General features: G+C 40.7%; 1 protein-coding gene across 6 annotated transcripts in view; it reads right to left on the bottom strand.

The window, feature by feature from the left end:
* The window catches only part of EYA3 (EYA transcriptional coactivator and phosphatase 3), a 120,640-nt gene that overhangs the window by 11,653 nt on the left and 82,357 nt on the right, over positions 1 to 26,630 (bottom strand). For all 6 annotated transcript variants that reach the window (XM_023219473.2, XM_023219475.2, XM_023219472.2 and 3 more), the window contains 6 exons: positions 21,287 to 21,370; positions 16,957 to 17,046; positions 14,292 to 14,350; positions 10,383 to 10,543; positions 6,725 to 6,839; positions 5,576 to 5,697 (listed from right to left, as the gene is read on the bottom strand). In XM_023219473.2, the coding sequence (XP_023075241.1) occupies positions 5,576 to 5,697; positions 6,725 to 6,839; positions 10,383 to 10,543; positions 14,292 to 14,350; positions 16,957 to 17,046; positions 21,287 to 21,370 (631 nt within the window). The remainder of the gene's footprint in view (positions 1 to 5,575; positions 5,698 to 6,724; positions 6,840 to 10,382; positions 10,544 to 14,291; positions 14,351 to 16,956; positions 17,047 to 21,286; positions 21,371 to 26,630) is intronic.

The raw sequence follows: 26,630 nt of genomic DNA, 5'->3' as shown, positions 1-26,630 counted from the left end.
TTTTTTTTTGAGACAGAGTCTTGCTCTGTTGCCTAGGCTGGAGCGCAGTGGCGTGATTGTGGCTCACTGCAACATCCGCCTGCCAGGCGCAAGCGATTCTGGTGCCTCAGCCTCCCAAGTAGCCGGGACTACTGGTACCCCCTACCATGCCCAGCTGATTTTAGTAGAGACTGGGTTTCACCACGTTGCCCAGGGTGGTCTTGAACTCCTGAGCTCAGGCAATCCGCCCGCCTCAGCCTCCCAAAGTGCTAGGAATACAGGCGTGAGCTATGGCTCCTGGCCATACCTGGCTAATTAAAAATTTTTTTTTGTAGAGATGGGGTCTATGTTGTCCAGGCTGGTCTCAAACTCCTGGTCTCTAGTGATTCTCCCACCTCAGCTACTCAAAGCCCTGGGATTACAGGCGTGAGCCACTCCACCTGACTCTTATAGTTGCTTTAGATTAAAAAAAAAAAAATCAAGACATTACAGAACTTCTCAAATACCCCTAAAATGTAAATATTTTAAATCTTAATATAAATATTACATACTGTACATTTATCTATCTACAATGTTTTTTGTTCATCAGTTTTTCCTTTTTTTTTGAGACAGAGTCTTGCTCTGTTGTCCAGGCTGGAGTGCAATGGTACGATCTCGGCTCACTATCATCTCTGCCTCCTGGGTTCAAGTGATTCTCCTGCCTCAGGCCCCCGAGGAGCTAGGATTACAGGCACACACCACCAAGCCCAGCTAATTTTTGTATTTTTACAGAGATAGGGTTTCACCATGTTGGCCAGGAAGGTGATCCACCCACCTTGGTCTCCCAAAGTGCTGGGATTACAGTTGTGAGCCACCGCACCCAGCCTATTGTTTCATATTAATCCTTATGAGTATATGTAATTTTACTTCATCCACTTTTAACTGCAATATAGCATTCTGTTGTTTGATTATATCTATCAATTTTCTGTTCATGGACAGGTTTACAGACCAGTTATTTTCTATTATGAATAAGGGTGCATCAAAAAAAATCCTTGTACATGTCTCCTTGTGCATGTGAGAATTACTCAAAGGTAGAGGTTAGCAAACTTTTTCCATAAAGAGTCAAACAGTATACAGTATATATTTCAGGCTTTGCAGGCCCTATGGTCCCTGTTGCAACTATTCAGCTCTGCTACTATAGTGTGAAAGCAGCTGTATAAATAAGTGGGCACGGTTTCAATAAAAACTTACACAAACAGCCAGAGGGTAGGATTTAGCCCATGGACTGTAATTTGCAGACCCCTCCTCTAAAGTGTATGTATATATATATATATATATATATATATATATATATATATATGTTAAAAGTGGAATTGCATGATCAAAGGGTTATGTACACCTCAAACTTCATTAGACATTAACGTTCTCCAAAGCAGGTTATATCCATTTTCAATCCCATTTGCAGAGTCAGCGTTCCCATTACATTGTTAGATTTAAATTTTTGTCTATCTGATGGCTGGAAAATGTACCATATTTAAATTTGCATCTTCTTAATTTGCAGTTCCTTAATTTGTGAGGTTAAGGACTTATTCATATATTTACTGACAGTTTTGTTTCCCTTTTCAGCAAACTGGTTGTTTCAAGGTTTTTGCCTATTTTTCTATATTCAAAATTGTCTCTTGCTTACTGATTTGCAGGAGTTCTTTGTAGATTCTGCATTCTTTTTCTTTTGAGATGGAGTTTTGCTCTTGGTACCCAGGCTGGAGTGCAATGGTGCAATCTTGGCTCACTGTAACCTCGGCCTCCCGGGTTCAAGCGATTCTCCTGCCTCAGCCTCCTGAGTAGCTGGGATTACAGGCATGTGCCACCACGCCCAGCTAATTTTGTATTTTTACTAGAGACGGGTTTTCACCATGTTGGTCAGGCTGGTCTCGAACTCCTGACCTCCACCTACCTTAGCCTCCCAAAGTGCTGGGATTAAAGGTGTGAGCCACTGAGCCTGGCAGGAGTTCTTTATAGACTCTGTATTCTAACTGCCAATTAAATGTGTTGTAAATACCTTCTCCCAAAACGTGGCTTGTTTGGTTACCTTTTTTCAAGAGACAAGGTCTCCTTTGGTTGCCCAGGCTAAAGTGCAGTGCAGTGGCACAGTCACAGCTCACTGCGGCCTCCTTGAACTCTTGGGTTCAAGTGATCCTCCCGCCTTAGCCTCTTGAGTAGCTGGGATTATAGGCACTGGCCACCACACCTGGCTAATTTTTATTTTTATAGAGATGGAGCCTCACTGTGTTACCCAGGATGGTCTTGAACTCCTGGCCTAAACTGATGCCTTAGCCTCCCAAAGTGCTGGAATTAAAGGCACGAGTCACTGTGCCCAGTTTGTCACTTTATGTTATATTTAACTGTATGTAAAATTAAAAGTTCCATGCAATCAATGATCTTTTTTTTTTTTTTTTTGGCTTTTTATACTATTTTTTGATTCTTAAAAGAGGTCCATCCTCACCTTAAGATCATACAGATACTCTTCTATATTTTCTTCTAAAAATTAAAAAACTTACCTTTCATGGTAAGTTTTTAATCTATCTGTAATTTATTTTTGTATATAACGTAAAGAAGGAAAACAATTCTGCCTTATTTTTCTATATAGATAATCCAATTATTGTAGCATCACTGATTGAAGGTAAGTTCCATGAGGACAGAGGATTTTTGTCACTGCTGTATTCCTACTGCCTTGGCATTGCCTAGCACACAATAGACACCATTATTATTTTTCCTCATCTAGTGGATTGTTTCTATTTGCATATAAAATAGATATAATTTCTCTTATAAATCTTATAAATCCTCTGAAGTCCATATACCTCTAGAGCCACTACTTTATTTTTTTGTTCTTCTCCAAACAAACCTCCTCTAAAGAGTTGTATAGTTCCCTTCTCCAACTCTCCTTCCATTCTCTCGCATTTACTAATAAGTTAGTAAAAATATTAGAACAGGTCGAATAAAAATATTGTTATGCCAGTTCTATAAAATTTCAATTCTCTTAAACTACTTCCAATTAGGGTTTAATCCCGGTCACTCCCCTAATCAAACTTCATGTCAAAGCTATTAATGACCTTCATGTAGCTAAAAACAATCTTCAATTCAATTCTCAAGTCTTTTTTTTTTTTTTTGAGACAGAGTCTCACTCTGCTGCCCAGGCTGGAGTACAGTGGCGTAATCACGGCTCACTGCAGCTTTGACCACCTGGGCTCAAGCAATTGTCCCACCTCAGCCTCCCAAGTAGCTGGGACTACAGACATGCTCCACCACTCCCAGCTAATTAAAAAACAAACAAACAAAACAATAACTATGTAGCCCAGGCTGGTCTTGAACCCCTGGGCTCAAGCAATCCTTCTTCCTCAGCCTCTCAAAGTGCTGGGATTATAGGCGTGAACCACTGTACCTGGCCCTTGGGTCTCATTTGACCCATCAACAACATTAGAATGAGTTGATCACTCCTCCTTCATTCTTTCAAGACACGATTCTTCTCGTTTTCCTCCTGCCTGCCCAGGCGGGAGTGCAGTAGCGTGATCTCGGATCACTGCAACCTCCCCTCCCAGGCTCAAGCAATTCTCCTGCCTCAGCCTCCCAAGTAGGTGGGATTACAGGCTCATGCCACCATGCCTGGCTAATTTTGTATTTTTGGTAGAGACAGCGTTTCACCATTGTGGCCAGGATGCTCTTGAACTCCTGACCTCAAGTGATCCACCTGCCTCAGCCTCCCAAAGTGCTGGCATTACAGGTACGAGCCACTGCACCTGGCGTCTCTTAACAATTATTATTATTATTATTATTTTGAGATGGAGTCTCACTTGATCACCCAGGCTGGAGTGCAGTGGTGCGATCTCGGCTCACTGCAACCTCCGCCTCCCAGGTTCAAGGGATTCTCCTGCCTCAGCCTCCTGAGTAGCTAGGATTACAGGCATGTGCCACCACACCCGGCTAATTTTTTGTATTTTTAGTAGAGATGGGGTTTCACTGTGTTAGCCAGGATGGTCTCGATCTCCTGACCTCGTGATTCACCTGCCTCAGCCTCCCAAAGTGCTGGGATTACAGGTGTGAGCCACTGCACCTGGCCTCTTAACAATTTTTAAGTGTAAAGTTCCGTCATGTTAACTATTGTATAACAGATGTCTGGAATGTTTTCATTTTGCATGACTGCAACTCTACATCTGTTGAACAACTCCCATTTCCCTTCCCTTCCAGCCTCTGGCAGTTATCATTCTACTTTCAGTTCTATGCATGTGATTACTTTACAAGTCTCATATAAATGTAATCATATAGTATTTGTCTGTGATTGTCTTATTTCACTTTCATTTAGCGTGTCTTCAAGGTTCATCCATGACGCTGCCTGTGACAGAATTTCCTTCCTTTTTAAGGTCAAATAATAATTCACTGTATGTGTATACCACAGTTTGTTTATTCATTCATCCACATTTGACATTTGATGTGCTTCTAAGCTCTGAACTATTGTGAATAATGCTATTATAAACATGAGTGTGCAGATATCTCTTTGAGACCCTGCTTTTGGATATTTGGATATATTTCAAGAATCTGAGACCCAATTCTTTTAGATATTTACCCAGAAGATTACCCTGGCTGACCTCAAACTCCTGGGCTCAAGTGATCCTCATGCCTCAGCCTCCCAAATACCTGGGACTACAGGTATGCACCACTGTGTCTATCAACAGTTGCATCATTTTACAATCTTACCAACAGTGCACAAAGGTTCCAATTTCTCCACATCCTTGTCAATACCTTTTATTTATTTATTTAGAGACGAAGTCTCGCTCTGTCACCCAGGCTGGAGTGCAGGGGCGCAATCTCGGCTTACTGCAAGCTCTGCCTCCCGAGTACCTGGGACTACAGGCGCCTGACACCACGCCCAGCTAATTTTTTGGTCAATACCTGTTATTTTATTTAAGACATAGGGTCTCATTCTGTCAGCCAGGTTATAGCACAGTGGTAAGATCACATAGCTCACTGCAGCATTGAACTTCTGGCTCAAGTGACCCCCCCCCCCGCCACCTTAACCTTCCAAGTAGTTAGGACTACAGCTGCGTGTCACCACACCCAGCTAATTAAAAAAACCTTTTTTTGTAGAGACGGAGGTCTGCCATGTGGCTGAGGCTGGTGTTGTACTCCTGGCCTCAAGTGATCCTCCCGCCTCAGCCTCCCAAAGTGGTGGTAATACAGGTATGATTCATCTTGCCTGGCTACCATTTTTAGGTATACAGTTTACAGCTTGCTTTTTAATCTAGTGCTTTTTCTATTATACTAGATACTCTCTGTGAAAAAGAGAAATTTGAAATGAGTCAAAAATAGATTTCTAAGCTAGATATTATGTTCTTTCAAATATTATCAAAGAGCCTGCTTATGTAACTTACTAGCTGTGAGAACTTGAGCAAGCTATATAACTACTAAGCCTCAATTGCATTACCGAAAATATTAGAAGACTGTTGTGAGGATTATAGGTATTACATATAAAGTGTCTAACAGAGGGGCTAGAAAATAATAGGTGCATCATGAGTAGAAAGTTTTATTGCAAGGCCAGTGACAAGAAACAGCATAGAAACCATACCAATTTTGGTAGCACTATAGATGTTCTCAATAGGAAATATTTCTCCTAGTCCATATAGGAGAACCTTGGCCAGGGCTGGAACCAGCTGGGTGGTAGTAATCAGAACATTCACACAATTCTTTCTAGAAGGGAGTAAAAGGGAAAAGAAAAGGTGAAACTAAACCAACCTGGGAGCAAGAATTCATTCTTTAGAATGTAATTATTAAAAATTAACCTTAAAGGACCTGGTATGATACTGTTCAGAGCCAATGTTCAGCTACTACTCATTATTTCATGTTCATTTACTTTCTATACTAAAGGGCAGAGGTTCTACTAATTTTTTTCTCTTAGTGGACGCAGAGCAGCAACTTAGCTAATTCTTGCCTTATTTCCCCTCTAACCATTCTAGTCACAAATACTTGTTGATAAATACCACCAGCCCATGTCACTGATACCATATTTTAGAAAACAACAAAAAGTTCTCAGCTGTACTCTTTCATCTTAATGCAAGTCAGTCCATGAGATATGATTTGTGTTTGCTTTGTTCTTTATACAATAGCAACACAGATTGCAGAATAACATTAATTTTACATGTCCTTTACCTTCACCAGATATCCACTCCTTGGTGTCAGTTTTACTGTTTACTACATTGTGGATCTGGAATTCCTGCTTTGAGGGAGGGAGCAATAGGGTATTGGTGCAGACACAGACTGGTGCATTTATTTCCCAATCTAAGATTCATGTTGAAATCTCCTTAATCTGCTTAATGTACCCTTTTTCTTTTGAATCTTGCCTTCTTGAGTGGGTTTGGATACATTTCTTGGAGCTTCCTGTACCTAGGATATTTGTAATACATCTCCTCCATGTATTCTTTGACGTCACCAGGCCCAACTTCCAGACTAGAGATTATGGGTTACTGAGTTTTAATTTCTTGAGCAAAAAGTAAGGAGAAATAAAAAGGATTTCATATATAAATATTCTCTTAAAACTAGAAGGTGTGCCGTTAACATAAAATGACCTTGCTTCCCACCTAACACAAATACTTCCCTACATCATTTAAACTCCTCTCTACCCCTATCCCAAACCCTGTTTTAGAGAATGGCTCATCCTGAACTGGAGTAGAAGAATATGTCTCTGAGAGGATGAGACCTAAAAGAACCATTTCCATACCTGGACTGGATGAGAAGTAAGGACTTTAATGCAGTTCCTAACCAGGAATCTGTTAAAACTTCAATTTCTGCTCTTAATCTCTGCAGTGCTTCCTTCCTCTGGGGACTGAGGAGGCCTTTAGGAATAAAAGCAAACACATTTATCATTTGACAACATACATTTGCTGACACTGAGAAAGCAACTTCTAAATTCAATTTAAAAAGTGTGAGTCACTGAAATACTCTACTGAGTTTATATATATATATATTTTCCATGAACACATGTGCTTTATTGAATTCCATTGTAGACAGGCAAATATAAACTGCTGTATATAGGGGTGGGGTCAAGAGGGCAGGACCAACAGCCCCAGGATGCAGGGTCATCAGTGGAGTACATGGGCTCTACTACTGGCCTTGGAGATCCTTTATCTTCTGAGAAATTGTTTGGAAGATTATCACTGAGTTAGTGGTGAAAAGCATGAGTGCAATGACCACAGGGATGTTGAGGAACAGGGTACAGATGTTCAAGCACTTGGTGGTGGAGGCACAGGCCTGGGCCCTAGTCACATCACCTACCATCTTCCTGTCCCTAGACTTCATGCAGTACACTAATGCTATGAAGCCCATGAAGCACTAGCTCATGAAGAGCATTTTGAACAGGGTTCTGGCATGGAGATCTCACTGCAGATGTGGATCACAGAGGACATCGAGGGAGCAGACCTATGGGGTGCCCCCAGCATGGCAACCTTGTGTTTCTCCTTGAACATCTCCTAATTTGGTGGGAGGCCAGTGTTGGCGTGAGTGAACAAGGATTTGGAAGTGTGGTTCTTGGTGTCAAGACAAGACCAGTGCCTTTTTTTTTTTTGAGATGGAGTCTTGTTCTGTTGCCCCGGCTGGAGTGCAGTGGTGCAATCTCAGCTTACTGCAAACTCTGCCTCCTGGGTTCAAGCAATTCTCTGCCTCAGCCTCCCGAGTAGCTGGGATTATAGGCAGCTGCCACCACGCCCAGCTAATTTTTGTATTTTTAGTAGAAACAGGGTTTCATCATCTTGGCCAGGCTGGTCTTAAACTCCTGACCTCATGATCCACCCGCCTTGGCCTCCCAAACTGCTGGGATTACAGGTGTGAGCCACTGTGCCCGGCATTTTTTTTTTTTAAATTTATCTTCTTGGAGAAACCTTAGAGTAGTGCTACTCAGAATGCCATTTTTACTTTCTTTATCAGAGTGTTTTGGGGATGTTCAGGCAAAAATAAATTTTTTAAAAGGTGTTGTTACAGGGACACAATAACAACAATAAAATCAGCTGACAGAAATAAGAAGATTCTGGTGCAAGCTCCTTCTTTCATCACCAACCAATACCATATCTTTGGCAGACTGGTGGACCACACTTTGAATTGCACTGCTTAGAATATGACATCAAGGACCAAAGTGTGAAAAATTAGTGTTACAGCTAGAAGAGTCCTCAGCATTTCTAATCTCTCTGTAAAGAAACCAAACCCAACGAAAAAAAAGGCCCTAAGATTACACAGTAAGTTCGTAGCTTTTGGTCCTAAGAAGTCTTTTCATTACTCCACACAACTTCTATGGTGACTACATGTCCGCTTGCTTCAGAACATGTTGACATGAAATTCCAGGTTGAATAACTAATTCTCTGTACTGGACTTCTGAAACAACTCCAACTGATAACACACTAAAACACTGTCCAAGACTAGATATCTAAGCACAAAAGAGAACTCATATGAATGGGAGCCTGCTCTCAGACACTTCAGTTAAAATATTCAAACAGTAAATCTGGATCTGGATTTTCTATAGTGAAGGTTAAAAAAAAAATCCTGTATTCTATTAGTAATACTCCATAAAAGCAGATGGCATTTTTCTGAGGAGGAGAACTGGAGTATAATTTGTTTTCAGACTGATGGTTCCACAATGCAAGTCTAGAATTAGACGACTGTCTTAACATTTTGGATAAAACAACAACAAAACCAGTACCTATATATGATATACTCAACTAATACATGATGTGACACTTTCATCAATTCATATTGGTACAAAACATACAGCTGGCCATTAATTTTAATCTGTTCTCCAAAGTAGGCTCAGAGGATTCTCACACAGGGTTACATCACTTTGTTCAGGAAACCAGGTCCAGGCATTGGGCAGGAAAAAATAAGAGACTCAGGCTGAATATGAAAACTAACAAAAGAAAGGCTAATGTTTGCGAGAAAGAAAGTGCAAAAAGACTTGGAGTTGCCAAAATAAGAAATACTGGCTTTGAATCATGAGAAGAAATAAGCAATAAAAAGGGGAATATGAAAAAAGTAATTAGATTCCTAAAGTCTGGAAGCCCATGATTTTTATCTGGTATTAGAGAGCTGTTAACTGAAATGAACCAAATTGATCTTTAAAGTCTTGTCCCTACTTTCTGCACCATATTGTAAGGCAGCATATTATAGTACAAGGGCTCTTGATCTTGAGTAAAATACCTCTAGTCCAGCACTCCTCAACCTTTTCAGCACCAGGGACCAGTTTCGTAGAGGACAATTTTTCCATGGGGGCAGGGGGTTTCAAGATGAAATTGTTCCATCTCAGATCATCAGGCATTAAATTTTCATAACGAACATGCAACTAGATCCCTTGCATGTGCAGTTCACAATTAAGATTTGTACTTCTATGAGAATCTAATGCCGCCACTGATCTGACAGGAGGCTGAGCTCAGGCAGTAATACTCACTTGCTGGCCCACTTACCTCCTGCTATGTGGCTGTGTGGCCTGGTTACCAATAGGTCGCTGACCAGAACCATTCTGAAGCCTGGGAACTGGGGAACTCTGCTCTAGGCAGTCTATGTAATCTCTGAATCTTCGAGCAACATTTTGTATGTATGTGTATCTTTGAGGGTGATGGTTTACAGTTTTAAATATTTTCTCAAAAGGGTACCTCACTAAAAAAGGAGCTGCATGAAAGTACACTGGACCAGAAAGTTGGGGAATGTGAATTTCAAACATGGTATGGTTACGAATCTGCAATGTGACCATGAATAAGCTGCCCCCACTACCCCTATGATGGACATCACTTTTCTCAACTGCAAAATGAGGAATTTAGATTAGACTTCTCTTTTAATTCAAACAATCTATGATTAATTAATTCTAAATAACAGAATTTTAGGCATAGTGGCATCTGGCAATTGAAATATTTCTGGTCAGAAAGAATTTCCAAGATCCTTCAAATCACAACACATTGATATTGCCAACCTACAATCCTAGACCTAGATTTCCATCTGCAAAAAGTTACTAGCTAGTTCTATTTGACTTGTCCTGATAGTTACATAAACCAGCCAAAAAAAAAAAAAAAAAAAATGTGGCACCCTATTAACTAGCATTGACAGTAGTTGTGATACATGTCATCAAACATAATCTACAGAACACGTTTCCTTTAAAAAGGCATTTGTCCAAAGAGAACAAGAGAACTTTCCAAAATTATGCTTAGAGAAGCCCGTTAGAAATATAGAGCTTCCTCCCAAAAGGTTTCAACCAAACCTCAATTTTTTAAAATACAGAGTTTAACATGTTACTGTGGTATAATTTATAAGCAGTTGTCATGGGGAATCTAAGGAATCCCTGGAAAGGAAAGGAGGAAACCAGGAAGAAACAGAGAATCAGACTGGTTAGATGCCACACTTACCACCCACGTTGCTTTTATGCTTATCATAGATTTCTCTCACTTTCCGGTAGCGGAAAGCTAGTTTCCTCATCCAGTCCACACCTCCCTGAACACCCACAGAGGAACCATGGCTGCTACTACCTCCTGAGCCACTGAAACCATCTGTTGAGAAACTGTAGTTGCTGCAAGGAGAGAAGACAATAAAAATTAAAATTTATACAGCATAAAGTTTTTGTTTGAGTGCTATTTGGTTGGGTTCTTGGTATCTGATAAATAAGGCCAATGGCTTTAAGGATCTTCTTCCTGGTCTCTGTCAGAGTCTATCTTTCATTAGTTCTCTATCTCACACTTATTACTTCTATCAAAGAAAGGATTGAAATGAGAGAGGGAAGGAAAGGTAGAAACAATTCAAGCACCAGCATTCTTTAGAGGTTGACTTGGAATAAGGCATCTTTTTCACTAATGACAGAAAATAACCACACAGTGAACAAAGTAGAATATAAAATTTTGTGAGTACACATACCCACATAGTGATGGCAACTATGTAAAAAAGAGAAACATGAAAAAATAATGAAAGCAAATAGTCTAAAATGATAACAATGGTAAGATAATGGCAGATATTTTCTCAAGTGATCTGCTGGCTGGTTTATGTTCATAGGTCACTGTGGTAGCTTCAAAGTATATCCACAAATTATCTGATATTCCTCTCTTCTAATTCTGCTTCCCTTGGGTATGGACTATACTTAGAATATAAATAGAATGTGATAAAAGTGATAGTGTTAGGCTTCAGAGACTAGGTTTCTTCTGCTCTCTCGGAGCACTTGCTCTGGAAGAAGCCAGCTGTCACGTGAGAACATTCAAGCAGCCCCATGGAGAGGCACGTGTAATGAGAGACTAAAGCCTTCTGTCATCAGCCACATGTCAGAGATTGGAAGCACATTCTGCAGCTCCAGTTAAGCTTTCAGATGATTAGAGTTCGAGCCAACATCTTAATTTCAACCCCAGAAACTCTAATTGAGAACTACCTCTGGGGCTGAATGTGGTAGCTCATGCATGTAATCCCAGACTTTGGGAGGCCGAGGTGGGTGGATCACCTAAGGTCAGGAGTTCCAGACCAGCCTGGCCAACATGGTGAAACCCTGTCTCTACTAAAAATACAAAAATTAGCTGGGAGTGGTGGCGCATGCCCGTAGTCCCATCTACTCGGGAGACTGAGGAAGGAGAATCGCTTGAGATTGGAAGGCAGAGGTTGCAGTGAGCCAAGATCGCACCACTGCACTCCAGCCTGGGGCAGGGAGGGAGAGGGGGAAGAACTATCCCTGGCCAGATGCAGTGGTTGGTGCCTGTAATTCCCAACTATTTGAGAGGCTGAAATGGGAGGATTGCTTGAGGCCAGGAGTTTGAGACCAGCCTGGGCAACACAGCAAGATCTCATCTCTAAGAAAAAGTGTTTTTAATTAGTCGGGTATGGTAGCGTGTACCTGTTGAGCTAGCTACTTAGGAAGCTGAAGTGAGAGGACCACTTGAGCCCAGGAGGCTATTGTGAACTATGATCGCACCATGGCACCTTAGCCTGGGCAACAGAGCAGGCCCCGTTTCTTTGAAAAAAGAAAAAAAAAAAAAAAAGAACCACTTCTGTACACTTAAAAAATGATAAAGATGGTAAATTCTATGTGTATATTTTACCTTGACAAAATAAAATTTGTAAAAATAAATTAATAATAGATTTTCTAGATTTAAAATCCTTTAAGTAGGCTGGGTATGGTGGCTTATGCCTGTAATCCCGGCACTTTGGGAGGCCAAGGAGGGGGCATCACTTGGGTCCAGGAGTTCGAGACCGGCCTGGGCAACACAGGGAGACCCTATCTCTAAAAAAAAATGGAAAAATTAGCTGGGTGTGGTGGCATGCGCCTGTGGGCCCAGCTACTCAGAAGGCTGGGGTGGGAGAATCACTTGAGCCTGGGAGGTTGAGGCTACAGCAAGCTATGATCACAACACTGTACTCCAGAGCCTGGGTGCCAGAGCGAGACCCTATCTTAAAAGGAAAAAAAAAAAAAGAAATTGAGTACAAGCCAGGTGTGGTGGCTCACACCTGTAATCCCAGCACTTTGAGGGGCTGAGGTGGGTGGATTCCTTAAGCTCAGGAGTTTGAGACAAGTGTGGGCAACATGGCACTCGTCTCAAGAAAAATACAAAAAATCAGCCAGGAGTGGTGGTGTGTGCCTATCATCCCAGCTATTTTGGGGGCTAAGGTTGGAGGATCGCTTGAGGGAGGCGGGGACAGTGGTTACAATGAGCCAAGATGGTGCCATTGCACTCTAGCCAAAAATAAAAAAAGAAATTGTGTAAAGAATAATAAAATTAATAAATTAAAATAAAATAAAAAATGTTAAGTATTTTTTTAAAAAGAAAAAACTAGCTAGGTCACTTTTAAGTTCCTCACCTACAGAAGCTGTGAGAGGATAAATGTTTCATAGTTTGTTTGTTTTTCAAGATGGAGTCTCACTCTGTCATCCAGGATGGAGTGCAGTGGCATGATCTCGACTCACTGCAACCACTGCCTCACGGGTTCAAGCAATTCTCCCGTGTCAGCCTCCCGAGTAGCTGGGACTACAGGCACATGCCACCACGCCCAGCTAATGTTTGTATTTTTAATAGAGACAGGGTTTTGCCATGTTAACCAGGTTGGTCTCAAACTCCTGACCTCAAGTGATCAGCCTGCCTTGGCCTCCTGAAGTGCTGGGATTACAGGCCTGGGCCACTGCGTCTGGCCATTTAACTGTTTTAAGGTACTAAACTTTGGAGTAATTTGTTGCATAGCAACAGATAATACAACCATACAAACTAGGAAGGATTAATATTTCATAAGTAAAGATCTAAAAATGACTGAACAACTTGGTTCAATCAAAAGTTAAAATAGATCCCAATATGCTAAGAGTGAGATTCTGTGCTTAAGAACATATAGCTGCTAAGATATGATAGGTAACTACTGGTTAGCCACAGTAATAAGAGAAGAAAAAAAAAAAAACAAAAAACTGGGATTCAGAGCAGAATATAAACTCTTCAGACCAGACCTTTCCCTGAAAAGAACAGTAAAGTGTCATAAGAATTATGCCCTCCATGACCATGTGACAACACAACATGTACAACTGGATGCTGTACCTGAAAGTAAAACCTTCCAATATTCTCAGCTCTACCTGACTCAGTCCTTATTAAGGTGGTATGTCCAGTTCTGCTCCACATTTGAGAACTCATGGATGGAACACTGAATTTTGGGGTAGTTACTGGGAAGAACATTTTACTTATAAAAAGGGATAAACATTAAAACAAACTAATATGAAAAGATGTGACAGGTTTTTTTCTTCTAAGTCTTTAAGTTAGATAAATTTTTGGATCCTTCTTAGCTATGGCTACTGGGTCAGAAGAAAGAGGAATGAGAAGCCTGAGCAAGCATTTTGCCACTGAGATCTCCTTGGTTTAACTTACACTATAATAAAATGTGGAAGACTGCCTTACAGAGATGAGGTCTCCCTATGTTGTCCAGGCTGGTCTTGAACTCTGGGACTCAAGTGATCCTCCCACCTTGCACTTCCAAGATGCTGCAATTACTGTGTGAGCCACCGTGCCTGGCTTGCTACCCATTCTTTAAGGTTCTGCTCTAATGCTACTCCACTGAGCAGGCCTCTCCAATGTTGGCACCACCCACTCCCTATCCCCATCAGAATTCTTTCTTCTCGTGTTCCACAGCATTTTCTATTTTCACCTTCTCACACTCTACATCCTGGTTAACTGTGTTTGTTTCTATGTCTCCTAACAGGTTGTGAGCTCTTTCAGAGATATATATTCTATTTATCTTTGTTTTCCTCCAAACCTAGACAGATCTTGCACATAACAAGTGTACTGGTGTTTAAGAATCATTATGTTTATCACCTCAAGTCTTGGCCATTGTCATCAGAAGCCACATCTTCCACATGTACCTGGTCACACTCCTGTTAAAAGACAAAACACACTACTTCAGTCCAGGGAGTAGGAGTGGTATTACCATCATGACATACCATAAAAAGACCATATACAGTGTCAGGATAATGAAATGCCTTATGGAATCGCTTATGTGTGGGTGATCACTCTATACCCCTTGCTGTCCAGTTCCTTTAAGAACTGATTCACATCCCACAGTCTTCATGAATTCTGTAACTATCCCATCCCTTATTTCTACTCCTATTTCAATATTTCATTTCTCCAATAGCTCATGGGAATAAGCACAAGCTCCCTTACACTTCAAATGTTCTTATGTCCTACACTAGACTGTAAGTCCTATTACAGTGCAGGTCTCTTGGGGCAGGAGCCACATCTCACATCTCCTTTGCATCTCTCTGATCTAGTCCAGTATCCTTATGTAAGTTGTGCCCAGTAAATTTTTATAGACAAAACAGATGCTGGTAGAGTGTGGTATCAAAACCGAGAATGACTGAAATTTCTAACTTCAAAGTCAGGAGTTAGAAGAGGTCATCTAAGTCAATCTCCTCATGTTTTAAAAGTGAGGTGAAATGATTTTCTCAAAGTCATACAATTAGTGAGTGGTAGAAAGAGACTAGAAATAACCTAGGTTTTCTGCTTCTTTTTTTCCCCCTGCTTCTAATCCAAGGTTCTTTCCACCAAGCCCATGCTACTACTGACATAAAATGCCGCCCACTGCCTAATTGATGGATGTACTCCTCTGATACCACCTAGGGTACCTGCATCAGAATCCTCTGGGGAAGTTTTTTAAAAATGCATATTCTTGGGTCCATCCCAGACCTACTTGAATCAGAATTTCTGAGAGTGAAGTCCTAGAATCTCCACTTTTAAGAAGCTCCCCAGGTGATTCTTATGCCCCCTAAAGTTGAGAAGCACTGACCTGGGGGGCAGGAACACATTCAGGTCAAATTCTTCACAGAACTTTCAGTCCCTGAGTGAGGACTATGTCTAGAAAATCATTACAAATACAATTGGCAATAATTATTGGCATGTAGTAGGTTTTCAATAAATGTTTGCTGAATAAAAACTATGATGTCCTAATTTATCAACATATGAAGTTGAGGGAAGATTTAAGCATTATGGAGTTTAGACAAAAGTACTGGAACTTGGGGCACTATTAATTTATTGAAGAATTGTCTGTTGAGTAGAACAGACATTTATTTTAAAAGAGATGGGATTACTTTGTGTTGGCTGGGTGCAATGGCTCATGCCAGTAATCCCAGTACTTTGGGAGGCCAAGGTGGGAGGATCACTTGAGCTTAGGAGTTTGAGACCAGCCTGGGCAATATAGTGAAACCCCATCTCTATTACTAAAAAATAAAATAAAATAAAATAGAAAATAAAAATAAAAAAAAGATTTAAAAAATGATTACTTTGCTTTTTCTTTCTCTTTTTTATTTTTAAAAAGACAGAGTCTCTCTCTGCTGCCCAGGCTGGAGTGCAGTAGTGCAATCTTTGCTCACTGCAACCTGCGCCTCCTGGGTTCAAACAATTCTCCTGCCTCAGCTTCCTGAGTAGCTGGGATTACAGGTGTGTGCCACCATGCCTGGCTAATTTTTCTATTTTTGGTAGAGACGGGGTTTCAGCATGGTGCCCAGGCTTGTCTTGAACTCCTGACCTCAAGTGATCTGCCTGCCTCGGCCTCCCAAAGTGTTGAGATTACAGGCGTGAGCCACAATGCCCAGCTTATAAGATCCTATATTATTTTACTTGAAAATTTTCACTCTTTTAAAAACTAGGTAAATATGTAGTACACAGCTCAAAATTCAAAGGACATGAAGTGAAAAGTGTGCTCCCTCCCACCTTTGTGTCCTGGCAACTCATCCCTCTCCATAGATGGTAATCACTGTTGGTAGTTTCCTGTGTAGGATGATTGCTTAACTGAGGCCCAGAATGAGAACATAACTTTCCCTATGTGAGATTCACATTCTGGTCTTCTGACTCCCTGTCCTGTGCTCCTTCCACTACACCATGTTCACCTCAAAGGTGAACTCAAATGTCAAAGCCAAAAAATTTCACCATGAAGCTCTTAGTGTTTCCTGGTTTTTCTGGCACATAACTATAAAATTATTCTGAATATCAAGGTTAACCTATATATGAACAACAAACATGTATAAAATATGATGGGTTAGAGTAACCATTTATAGATTTGACAAATCAGGAGACTATCCTTTAAGAATGTAAAATGGAAGAAAAGTCAAAATATAATTGAGAGTACAAACAATCAAACTCACTTTATATATATTATTTAATATAGATTATTAAGTTAGAATATTGGTTTATATGTCAGTGTTTTGCCTGATGGGTTGGCCTTTCCCCTAGTACTAGATCACCTTCAAATAAACTAACAAAAATCAAATTTTTGAGCTAATAAAATTGAAGGTCAGAATCAAAACTGTGGTGACTCAACCACAAGTACTATTTCTCTAAGACTATGTATGTATGCCTTAGTGGCCAGCTGGCCTCTCCATATCCACCCTATCTAACCACATATTTTCTAAATATAATAAGTAAAAGTTCTAAATAGTTATTGAATAAAATGTCTCACTGAAGCACAGAAACAATTTAAAATGCTTACCTCTAAGTCATTGAAAAATAGATGAGTATCAGCCACTTCAAAAATCATTTCTTCCATTGTTAAACCTGAGCCAATCACTACTGTTGGGTCCTAGAAGACAATAAGAAAAAATCAGCTTGACTTGGTAGTCACAGTCCTCGTTCTAATCTTCAAATTTCAAAATTATTTTAGGTCAAGGTCAAAACACATGAGTTCCCAACTGTGCTTCAAACTATCATTGATGCAATTTCATTCACAGTTATGAGAATCCACAATTGTAAAATAGAGAAGGTATGGACAGTTAAAAATTTCAGGACTTTAGTTTCTAGAAATTAGTAGTTTCATAGAGATAAATGAGGACAGAAAATACATTTTTTTTTTTTTTGAGATGGAGTCTCGCTCTGTCACCCAGGCTGAGGTGCAGTGGCATGATCTGGGCTCACTGCAAGCTCTGCCTCCTGGGTTCACGCCATTCACCTGCCTCAGCCTCCCGAGTAGCTGGGACTATAGGCGCCCGCCACCATGCCCGGCTAATTTTTGGTATTTTTAGTAGAGATGGGGTTTCACCGTGTTAGCCAGGATGGTCTCCATCTCTTGACCTTGTGATCCGCCCGCCTCGGCCTCCCAAAGTGCTGGGATTACAGGCATGAGCCACTGTACCCAGCCAGAAAATATGTTTTTAAAAAGACACAATGCTGGCCATGCAAGGCAGCTAGCTCACACCTGTGATCTCAGCACTTTGGGAGGTTGAGGTGGGGAGACTGTTTAAGGCTAGGAGTTCTAGACTAGCTGGGGCAACAAAGCAAGACCCCCGTCTCCACAAAAAATAAAATTTGGCTGGGTACAGTGGCTCACACCTATAATCCTAGCACTTTTGGAGTCCAAGGCAGGAGGACTGCTCGAGCCCAGGAGTTTGAGACTAGCCCCGGCAACATGGTGAAACCATGTTTCTATAAAAGTTAAAACAGAAACAGCTGGGCAGGCTAAGGTGGGAGAATCACTTGAACCCAAGAAGCAGAGGTTGCAGTAAGTTGAGATTGCACCACTGCACTCCAGCCTGGGTGACACAGTGAGACTCTGTCTCAGAATGTTTGTGTGTGTGTGCGCGCGTGTCTTTATACACATATATATCACTGTATATATTTATATAAGATATATACATTATATATACACAGTGATATATAATTTATATAAATTACATCACTATATATGTAAATACATTCACATATATGAATATACTTGTTACATTAATATATTATTTTAATATATATTTTATATAATGATATATATAATACAAGATATATATATTATATTTTCACATTCTGGTCTTCTGACTCCCAGTCCTGTGCTCTTCCCATTATATCTTCTTCACCTCAAAGGTGAACTTAAATGTCAAAGCCAAAAATTTCACCATGAAGCTTAGTGTTTGTTTATAATGTAAAAAAAAAAGTTTTTCATGTAATGATATTATGTGTATATGTAAATACGTAAAATTTTTTTGGCTGGGCACAGTGGCTCACACCTGTAATCCCAGCACTTTGGGAGGCCAAGGCGGGTGGATCACGAGGTCAGGAGATGAAGACCATCCTGGCGAACATGGTGAAACCTCATCTCTACTAAAAGTTCTAAAAATTAGCTGGGCGTGGTGGTGGGCACCTGTAGTCCAGCCACTCGGGGGGCTGAGGCAGGAAAATGATGTGAACCTGGGAGGTGGAGCTTGCAATGAGCTGAGATCACACCACGGCACTCCAGCCTGGGTGACAGAGCGAGACTCCTTTTTTTTTTTTGTCACCCAGGCTGGAGTGCCGTGGTGCGATCTCGGCTCACTGCAACCTCCGCCTCCCGGGTTCAAGTGATCCTCCTGCCTCTGCCTCCCTAGTAGCTGGGATTACACGCACGTGCCACCATGCCCAGCTAATTTTTGTATTTTCAGTAGAGACGAGGTTTCACCCTGTTGGCCAGGCTGGTCTCAAATTCCTGGCCTCAGGTGATCCACCCACCTTGGCCTCCCAAAGTGCCGGGATTACAGGCATGAGCTACCATGCCTGGCCAATATATAAAATTTTTATGCATATTTGGGATTACAGACAAGAGCCACCATGCCTGGTGTCTCTCTCTCTCTCTTTCTCTCTCTCTCTCTCTCTCTCTCTCTATATATATATATATATATTTTTTGAGACGGAGTCTCACTCTGTCGCCCAGGCTAGAGTGCAGCAGCACAATCTCAGCTCACTGCAATCTCTGCCTCCCGGGTTCATGCCATTCTCCTGCTTCAGCCTCCCTAGCAGCTGGGACTATAGGCACCCGCCACTATACCCGGCTAATTTTGTATATTTTTAGTAGAGACGGGGTTTCACCGTGTTAGCCAGGACAGTCTCGATCTCCTGACCTCGTGATCCATCTATCTGCCTTGGCCTCCCAAAGTGCTGGGATTATAGGCATGAGCCACTGCGCCTGGCCTGTATATTTTTATATAATCAGTTTAGTTATATAGCTTATAAGCTTATGTCAGCATGCCAGACTAGACAATAAAAGCCTGCAGAAAATACTAACAGAGGCTGGGTATAGAAGCTCATGCCTATAATCACAGCACTTTGGGAGGCTGAGGCAGGAGAATTACTTGAGCCTCAGATTTCAAGATGAGACTGGGCAACATAGCGAGATCCCATCTCTACAAAAATAAAAAAAAATTAGCCAGGTATGGTGGCATGTGCCTGTAGTCCCAGATACCTGGGGGACTGAGACAGGAGGATTGCTTTAGCCCAGGAGATCGAAGCTGCAGTGAGCTGTGTTTGTGCCACTGTACTCCAGTCTGCATGCAGAGCGAGATACCATCTCAGGAGAAAAAAAAGAAAAAAAAAAACCTCCTGGCCGGGCACAGTGGTTCACACCTGTAATCCTGGCACTTTGGAAGACCGAGGCAGGCAGATCACTTGAGGCTGGAGTTTGAGTCCAGCCTTGCCAACATGGTAAAACCCCGTCTCTACTAAAAGTACAAAAATTACGGCTGGATGTGGTGGCTCACGGCTGTAATCCCAGCACTTTGGGAGGTTAGGGTTGGCAGATCACGAGGTCAGGAGATTGAGACCATCCTGGCTAACACAGTGAAACCCCATCTCTACTAAAAATACAAAAAAAAAAAAAAAATAGCTGGGCATGGTGGTGGGTACCCGTAGTCCCAGCTACTCAGGAGGCTGAGGCAGGAGAATGGTGTGAACCCAGGACGCGGAGCTTGCAGTGAGCCGAGATCGCGCCATTGCACTCCAGCCCAGGCGACAGAGTGAGACCCCGTCTCAAAAAACAAAACAAAACAAAACAAAACAAAACAAAAACCCCCAAAATTGGCCAGGCATGGCAGCAGGCGCCTGTAACCCAAGCTACTTGGGATGCTGAGGGAGGAGAATTATTTGAACCCAAGAGGCAGAGGTTGCAGTGAGCAGAAATCATGCCACTGCACTCCAGCCTGGGTGACAAGAGCAACACTCCGTCACAAAAACAAAAAACAAAAACAAAACAAACAAAAAAACACACCTCCTAACAAAAACATTAGTAACAATATGAAATAACTGGAAGTAATAGGACAGGCAAAGGAGGCAGATATTTTTATTTTTAGAGATGGGGTCTCATTAAGTTGCCCAAGCTGGATTCGAACTCCTAGGCTCAAGGAGTCTTCCCACCTCAGCCTCCTGAGTAGTTGAGACTACAGGTGCATGCCACTGCACCTGGCTGGGGGGCAGATATTTGTATAAAGTTTATTCATAGAAACTGAAAAACATAAGCTTGGAGGTAATTTAGTATAGAAATACACAGCCTAATAGTCTCAAAACAGCCCATCCTTCTGTTACAACTCATATTTACACTGAAGATATAACAGGTTTTGTTTGGTATATTTAGTTTAAAAAGGGATGTAATCTATTTTAGAAAGATATTTTATCTATATATTTTACTTATATATATCTGGCATATATTTAGCTAAATAAAATGCTCAATTTGGGCTGTTAAAAGTGTGTTAAGGAATAAGACATCAGTCTCTGGAATTTATTAATATAATCTTGAGACTCTGCTCTGTTTTGAGCCTCATTTCTATACTTTAATCTTTACAAAATGCCATTCTCCTACAACTTCAGCTTTCAGCACTGGTTCTAGTAGTTTCTAGCTTTGCCATCAATTCTGCCTAACCATGTAGCCTGCCTAATACAAGCTATTTGCAAACCATTTGTTGAAGTTTTACATGGAAAGTAAAAAGCCAGCCAACAGGGGTAGCAGAGAAATAATTTCAGTTATGTGTCAGAAGAGGGACGGACTATATAGTCAGAAGAAGGACAGTTACAAAAAAGAAGACTCAAATTACCTTTCCATATTTCTGGGCATAGGATCCAGTAAGAAGTGAGTGGAAGATGATGATGGTTTCATCCAAGTCCCATAGAAATACCCGCTGAGGAAAGAAAATAGGAAAAAGAGTATATTTTCCAATTACAACAGAATGAAACTAGAAATCAATAACAGAAAGAAAACTGGGAAATTCACAAATATGTAGGAATTAAACAATACAATCCTAAACAACCAATGGGTCAAAGAAGAAATCATAAGTGAAATTAGAATATACCTTGAGGTGAATGAAAACAGAAATAAAACATTAAATTTGTGGAATACAGTGAAAGCAGTACTACGAGGAAAAATTATAGCTTATTTTATATATACAAATATATTATATATATATGTATTTTATATATACATTTAAAAAGACAAATGATCTCAAATCTATGGCCTAACTGCATATCTTGAGGAACTAGAAAAAGAGCAAAATAAACATAAAGCTAGCAGTAGGAAGGAAATAACAATGGTTAGAGCAGAGATAAATAAAAGACAGACTATAAAAACAACAGAGAAAAATCAATGAATCAAAAAGTTGGTTCTTTGAAAATGTAAAATTCACCACCTTTAGCTAAATTGACTAAGGGAAAAAAAAAAAGAAGATTCAAATGACTAAAATCAGAAATGAAAGTGGGGACATCACTACCAGTTTTACAGAAATAAGGATTACAAGAGAATACTATGAACAGTTGTATACCAAAAGATTGGGAAACTCAGGTGAAATGGTCAAATTCCTAGAAATACATAGCATGAAGTACCAAAACTGTCTCAAGAAGGAATACAAAATCTGGTAAGAGCTATAACTAGTAAGGAGACTGAATGCATAATTAAAAACATCCCAACAAAGGAAAGTCCAGGACAAGATGGTTTTAATGGTGAGTTCTTCCAAACATTTAAAGAATTAACACGAATCCTCCTTAAACTCTTACACAAAATGGAAGAGGAGGGAATATTTCCTGACTAATGCAATGAGACTGGCATTATCCTGATACCAAAGTCAGACTAAAGCACTGTAAGAAAACTACAGACCAACATCTCTTGTGAAAATCAATATAAAAATACTCAACAGGCCAGGCACAGTGGCTCATACCTGTAACCTTAGCACTGTGAGAGGCTGAAGCAGGCAGATCACTTGAGCCCAGGAGTTTGAGACCAGCCTGGGTAACATGGCAAAGCACCATCTCTACAAAAAACACAAAAATCACCCAGTTCTGGTGGTGCATGCCAGTAGTCCCAGCTACTTGGGAGGCTGAGGCGGGAGGATCACTTGGGCATGGGAAGTCAAGGATGCAGTGTGCAGGGATCACACCACTGCATTCCAGTCTGGGCAACAAAATGAGACTCTGTCTCAAAAAAAAAAAAAAAAAAAACCCAAAAAACAAAAGAAAAAAAACCCAAAAACCACACATCTACAAAACTAAACAAAATAGAGGTAAACCAAATTTAGCAGCATATTAAAAGAATTAAACATCATGGCCGGGCATGGTGGCTCATGCCTATAATTCCAGCACTTTGTGAGGCTGAGGTAGGCGGATCACCTGAGGTCAGGAGTTTGAGACCAGCCAACATGGTGAAACCTTGTCTCTACTTAAAATACAAAAATTAGCCAGGTGTGATGGTGCACACGTGTAGTCTCAGCTACTTGGGAGGCTGAGGCAGGGAGGCTGAGGTAGGAGAATCACTTGAACCCAGGAGGCAGAGGTTGCAGTGAGCCGAGACTGTGCCACTGCACTCCAGCGTGGACAACAGAGTGAGGTTCTCTCTCAAAAAAAGAAAAAAGAATTAAACATTATAACCAAGTGAGATTAGTTCCCAGAACATAAGGATGTAAGGATAGTTCACTCAACATAAAAAAATTAATTAGGAGTGCAAAAGGCTTTTTGGAAAAAAAATTACGCAAAGTAATGCATCACATTAATAGAACGGGGGGAAAAAGCTACATGATAATCTCAACTGACGGAGAAAATGCATTTAACAACATTCAACACCCTTTCTATTCCTAGCTTGAGTATTTTTTCAATAAACTAGGGATAGAAGTGAATGTTATCAATATGATAAAGGTCATATATAAAAAATCCATAACTGGCCAGGCGCGGTGGCTCACTCCTGTAACCCCAGCATTTTGAGAGACCGAAGTGGGTGGATCACAAGGTCAGGAGATCAAGACCATCCCGGCTAACATGGTGAAACCCTATCTCTACTAAAAATACAAAAAATTAACCGGGTGTGGTGGCACGTGCCTGTAATCCCAGCTACTCGGGAGGTCCAGGCAGGAGAATTGCTAGAACCTGGGAGGCAGAGGTTGCAGTGAGCTGAGATCACACCACTGCACTCCAGACTGGGCAACAGAGCGTGACTCCGTCTCCAAAAAAAACAAAGTCCATATCTAGTATCATAACTAGTGGTGAAAGACTGAAAGTTTTACTCCTGAGATCAAGAATAAGACAAGGATGTCTCGTTTTGCCACTTCTATTCTTCTATTCAACATAGTACTGGAAGTTCTCGCCACAGAGATTTCGCAACAAAGGGTAAAATGACATCCAATTTGGAAAGGAAGAAGCAAAATTATCTCTGTTTGCAGATGACATAATCTTTTTTTTTCTTTTTTTGAGAAAGAGTGTCGCTCTGTCACCCAGGCTGAAGTGTAGTGGTGCAATCTGGGCTCACTGCAACCTCCACCTCCTAGGTTAAAGCAATTCTCCTGCCTCAGCCTTCCAAGTAGCTGGGATTACAGGTGGGCACCACCAGGCCCGGCTAATTTTTTAATTTTTTTTGTACTTTCAGTAGGGACAGGGTTTTGCCATGTTGACCAGGCTGGTCTCAAACTCCTGACCTCAGGTGATCTGCCCACAAAGTGCTGGGATTACAGGCGTGAGCCACCGCGCCTGGCTGGCTGACATGATCTTATATGTAGAAAACCTTAAATAACCCAGAGAAAATTGTTAAAGCTAATAAATAAATGCAAAAATCAGCTGTATTTATTTTCCCCACCCCCCCCAAGAGTCTTGCTCTGTTGCCCAGGCGGGAGTGCAGTGGCACGATCTTGGCTCACTGCAACCTCTGCCTCCGAGGTTGAAGCAATTCTCTTGCCTCAGAGCCTCCTGAGTAGCTGGCATTACAGGCGCCTGCCACCATGCCCGACTAATTTTTGTATTTTTACTAGAGATGGGGTTTCCCCATGTTGGTCAGGCCAGTCTTGAACTCCTGACCTTGTGATCCACCCACCTCAGCCTCCCAAAGTGCTGGGATTACAGATTGTGCCACTGCGCCTGGCTAATCAGCTGTATTTCCATATACTTGCAATGAATAATTTGAAAAGTAAATTTAAAAACCAATTCCATTTGTGATAGCATCAAAAATAAAATACTTAGGAATAAATTTAACCAAGGAGGCAAAAGACACCTACACTGAAAACTATAAAAGATTGCTGAGGAAAATTAAAGAAGACATAGCTAAATAAATGGAAAGACATTCATGTTCACGGATTAGAAGACTTAATATTGTAAAGATGACACTACTACCCAAACCAATCTACAAATTCAATGCAATCCCTATCAAAATCCCAATAGTGGTTTTTAAAAAAATAGAAAATTGCATTCTAAAATTCTTACGAAATCTAACCCCAAATAACCAAAACTGTTTTGAAATAGAACAAAGTTGAAGGATTCACACTTTCTGATTTCAAAACTTACAGTAACCAAAACAGTGTGGTACTAGTGTAAGGACAGACATAGAGACGAATGGAATAAACTGAAAGTCTAGAAATAAAGCCTTAAAAATACGATCAATTTTTCTTTTTCTTTTTTTAGTTTTGTTTTTTTACCTACTTTTAGTATTTAACCCACAACCAACATCATAAGTTAATTTTTAATAGGATGCCAAAACCATTCAATAAGGAACGTCGTTTCAACAAACAGTGCTGGGAAAACTGGATATCCATATGCAAAATAACAAAGTTAGACCATTATCTTACACCATATACAAAATTAACTCAAAATGGAGAACTTAAATTTAAGAGCTAAACGATGAAAATCTCAGAAAAAATACATAAAAAATCTTCATAACCTTGTATTAAGTATTACACCAAGAAAACAAAACAAAAAAGAAACAAGTATTAGACCAAAAGCACAGCAATAATAGAAATCAGACTTCCTAAACAATAAAAATTTTTGTGCTTCAAAGGACAGTATTGAGAGAGTGAAAAGACGACCTACAGAATGGGAGAAAATATTTGAAGATTATATATCTGATTAATATAAGGGATTAATAATCTAGAATATTCTAGAATATTAATATAGAATATATAAAGAACTCCCACAACTCAACAATGAAAAACCAAACAACCCAGTTTAAAACTGGGCAGGGCGCAGTGGCTCATGCCTGTAATCCCAGCACTTTGGGAGAAAAGTATATATTTTCTGTGATTCCACTTATATGAGATACCTATATCCTGAGGTCAGGAGTTCAAGACCAGCCTGGCCAACATGCTGAAACCCCATCTCTACTAAAAACACAAAAATTAACCAGGCGTGGTGGCGTGCGCCTGTAATCCCAGCTACTTGGGAGGCTGAGGCACAAGAATCGCTTGAACCTGGGAGGCAGAGGTTGCAGTGAGCCAAGATCGTGCCACTGCACTAGGGAAATGCAAAAATCAAAGCCACAATAAGACACCTCTTCACATCCATTAGAATAGCTATTATCAAAAAAATGGGAAATAATGAATGTTGGTGAGGATGTGAACAAAATAGAACCTTTATGTATCGCTGGTGAGAGTATAGAACCGTGCAGCCACAATGGAAAATAGTTTGGTGGTTTCTCAAAAAGTGGAGCACAGAATTACAATAGCATTCAGCAATTCCACTCCTACATATATACCAAAAAGAACTGATAAGATGCACTCAGATAGATAATTGTACACCAGTGGTCAAAGCAGCATTACAATAGCACAAAAGTGAAAAACCCCAAGTGTCCATCAACAGATGAATGGATAAACAAAATGTTGTATACACATATAATAAAATATTCAGACATAAAAAGGAATGAAATTCTGATACGTGCTACAACATGGATGAACCTTAAAAACATTATGGTAGGTAGGGCCCGGTGGCTCACACCTGTAATCCCAGGACTTTGGGAGGCCAACGCGGGCGGATCACGAGGTCAGGAGTTTGAGACCAGACTGACCAACATGGTGAAACCCTGTCTCTCCTAAAAACACAAAAATTAGCCAGGCGTGGTGGTGTGCACCTATAATCCCAGTTACTCCGGAGGCTGAGGCAGGAGAATCACTTGAACCTGGGAGGCAGAGGTTGCAGTAAGCC

Source organism: Piliocolobus tephrosceles, chromosome 1, assembly GCF_002776525.5.
Source record: "Piliocolobus tephrosceles isolate RC106 chromosome 1, ASM277652v3, whole genome shotgun sequence".
Classification (NCBI taxonomy): Eukaryota; Metazoa; Chordata; class Mammalia; order Primates; family Cercopithecidae; genus Piliocolobus; species Piliocolobus tephrosceles.
Note: the sequence above shows the minus strand (reverse complement) of the source record. Positions and strands in the feature narration are given on the sequence as shown.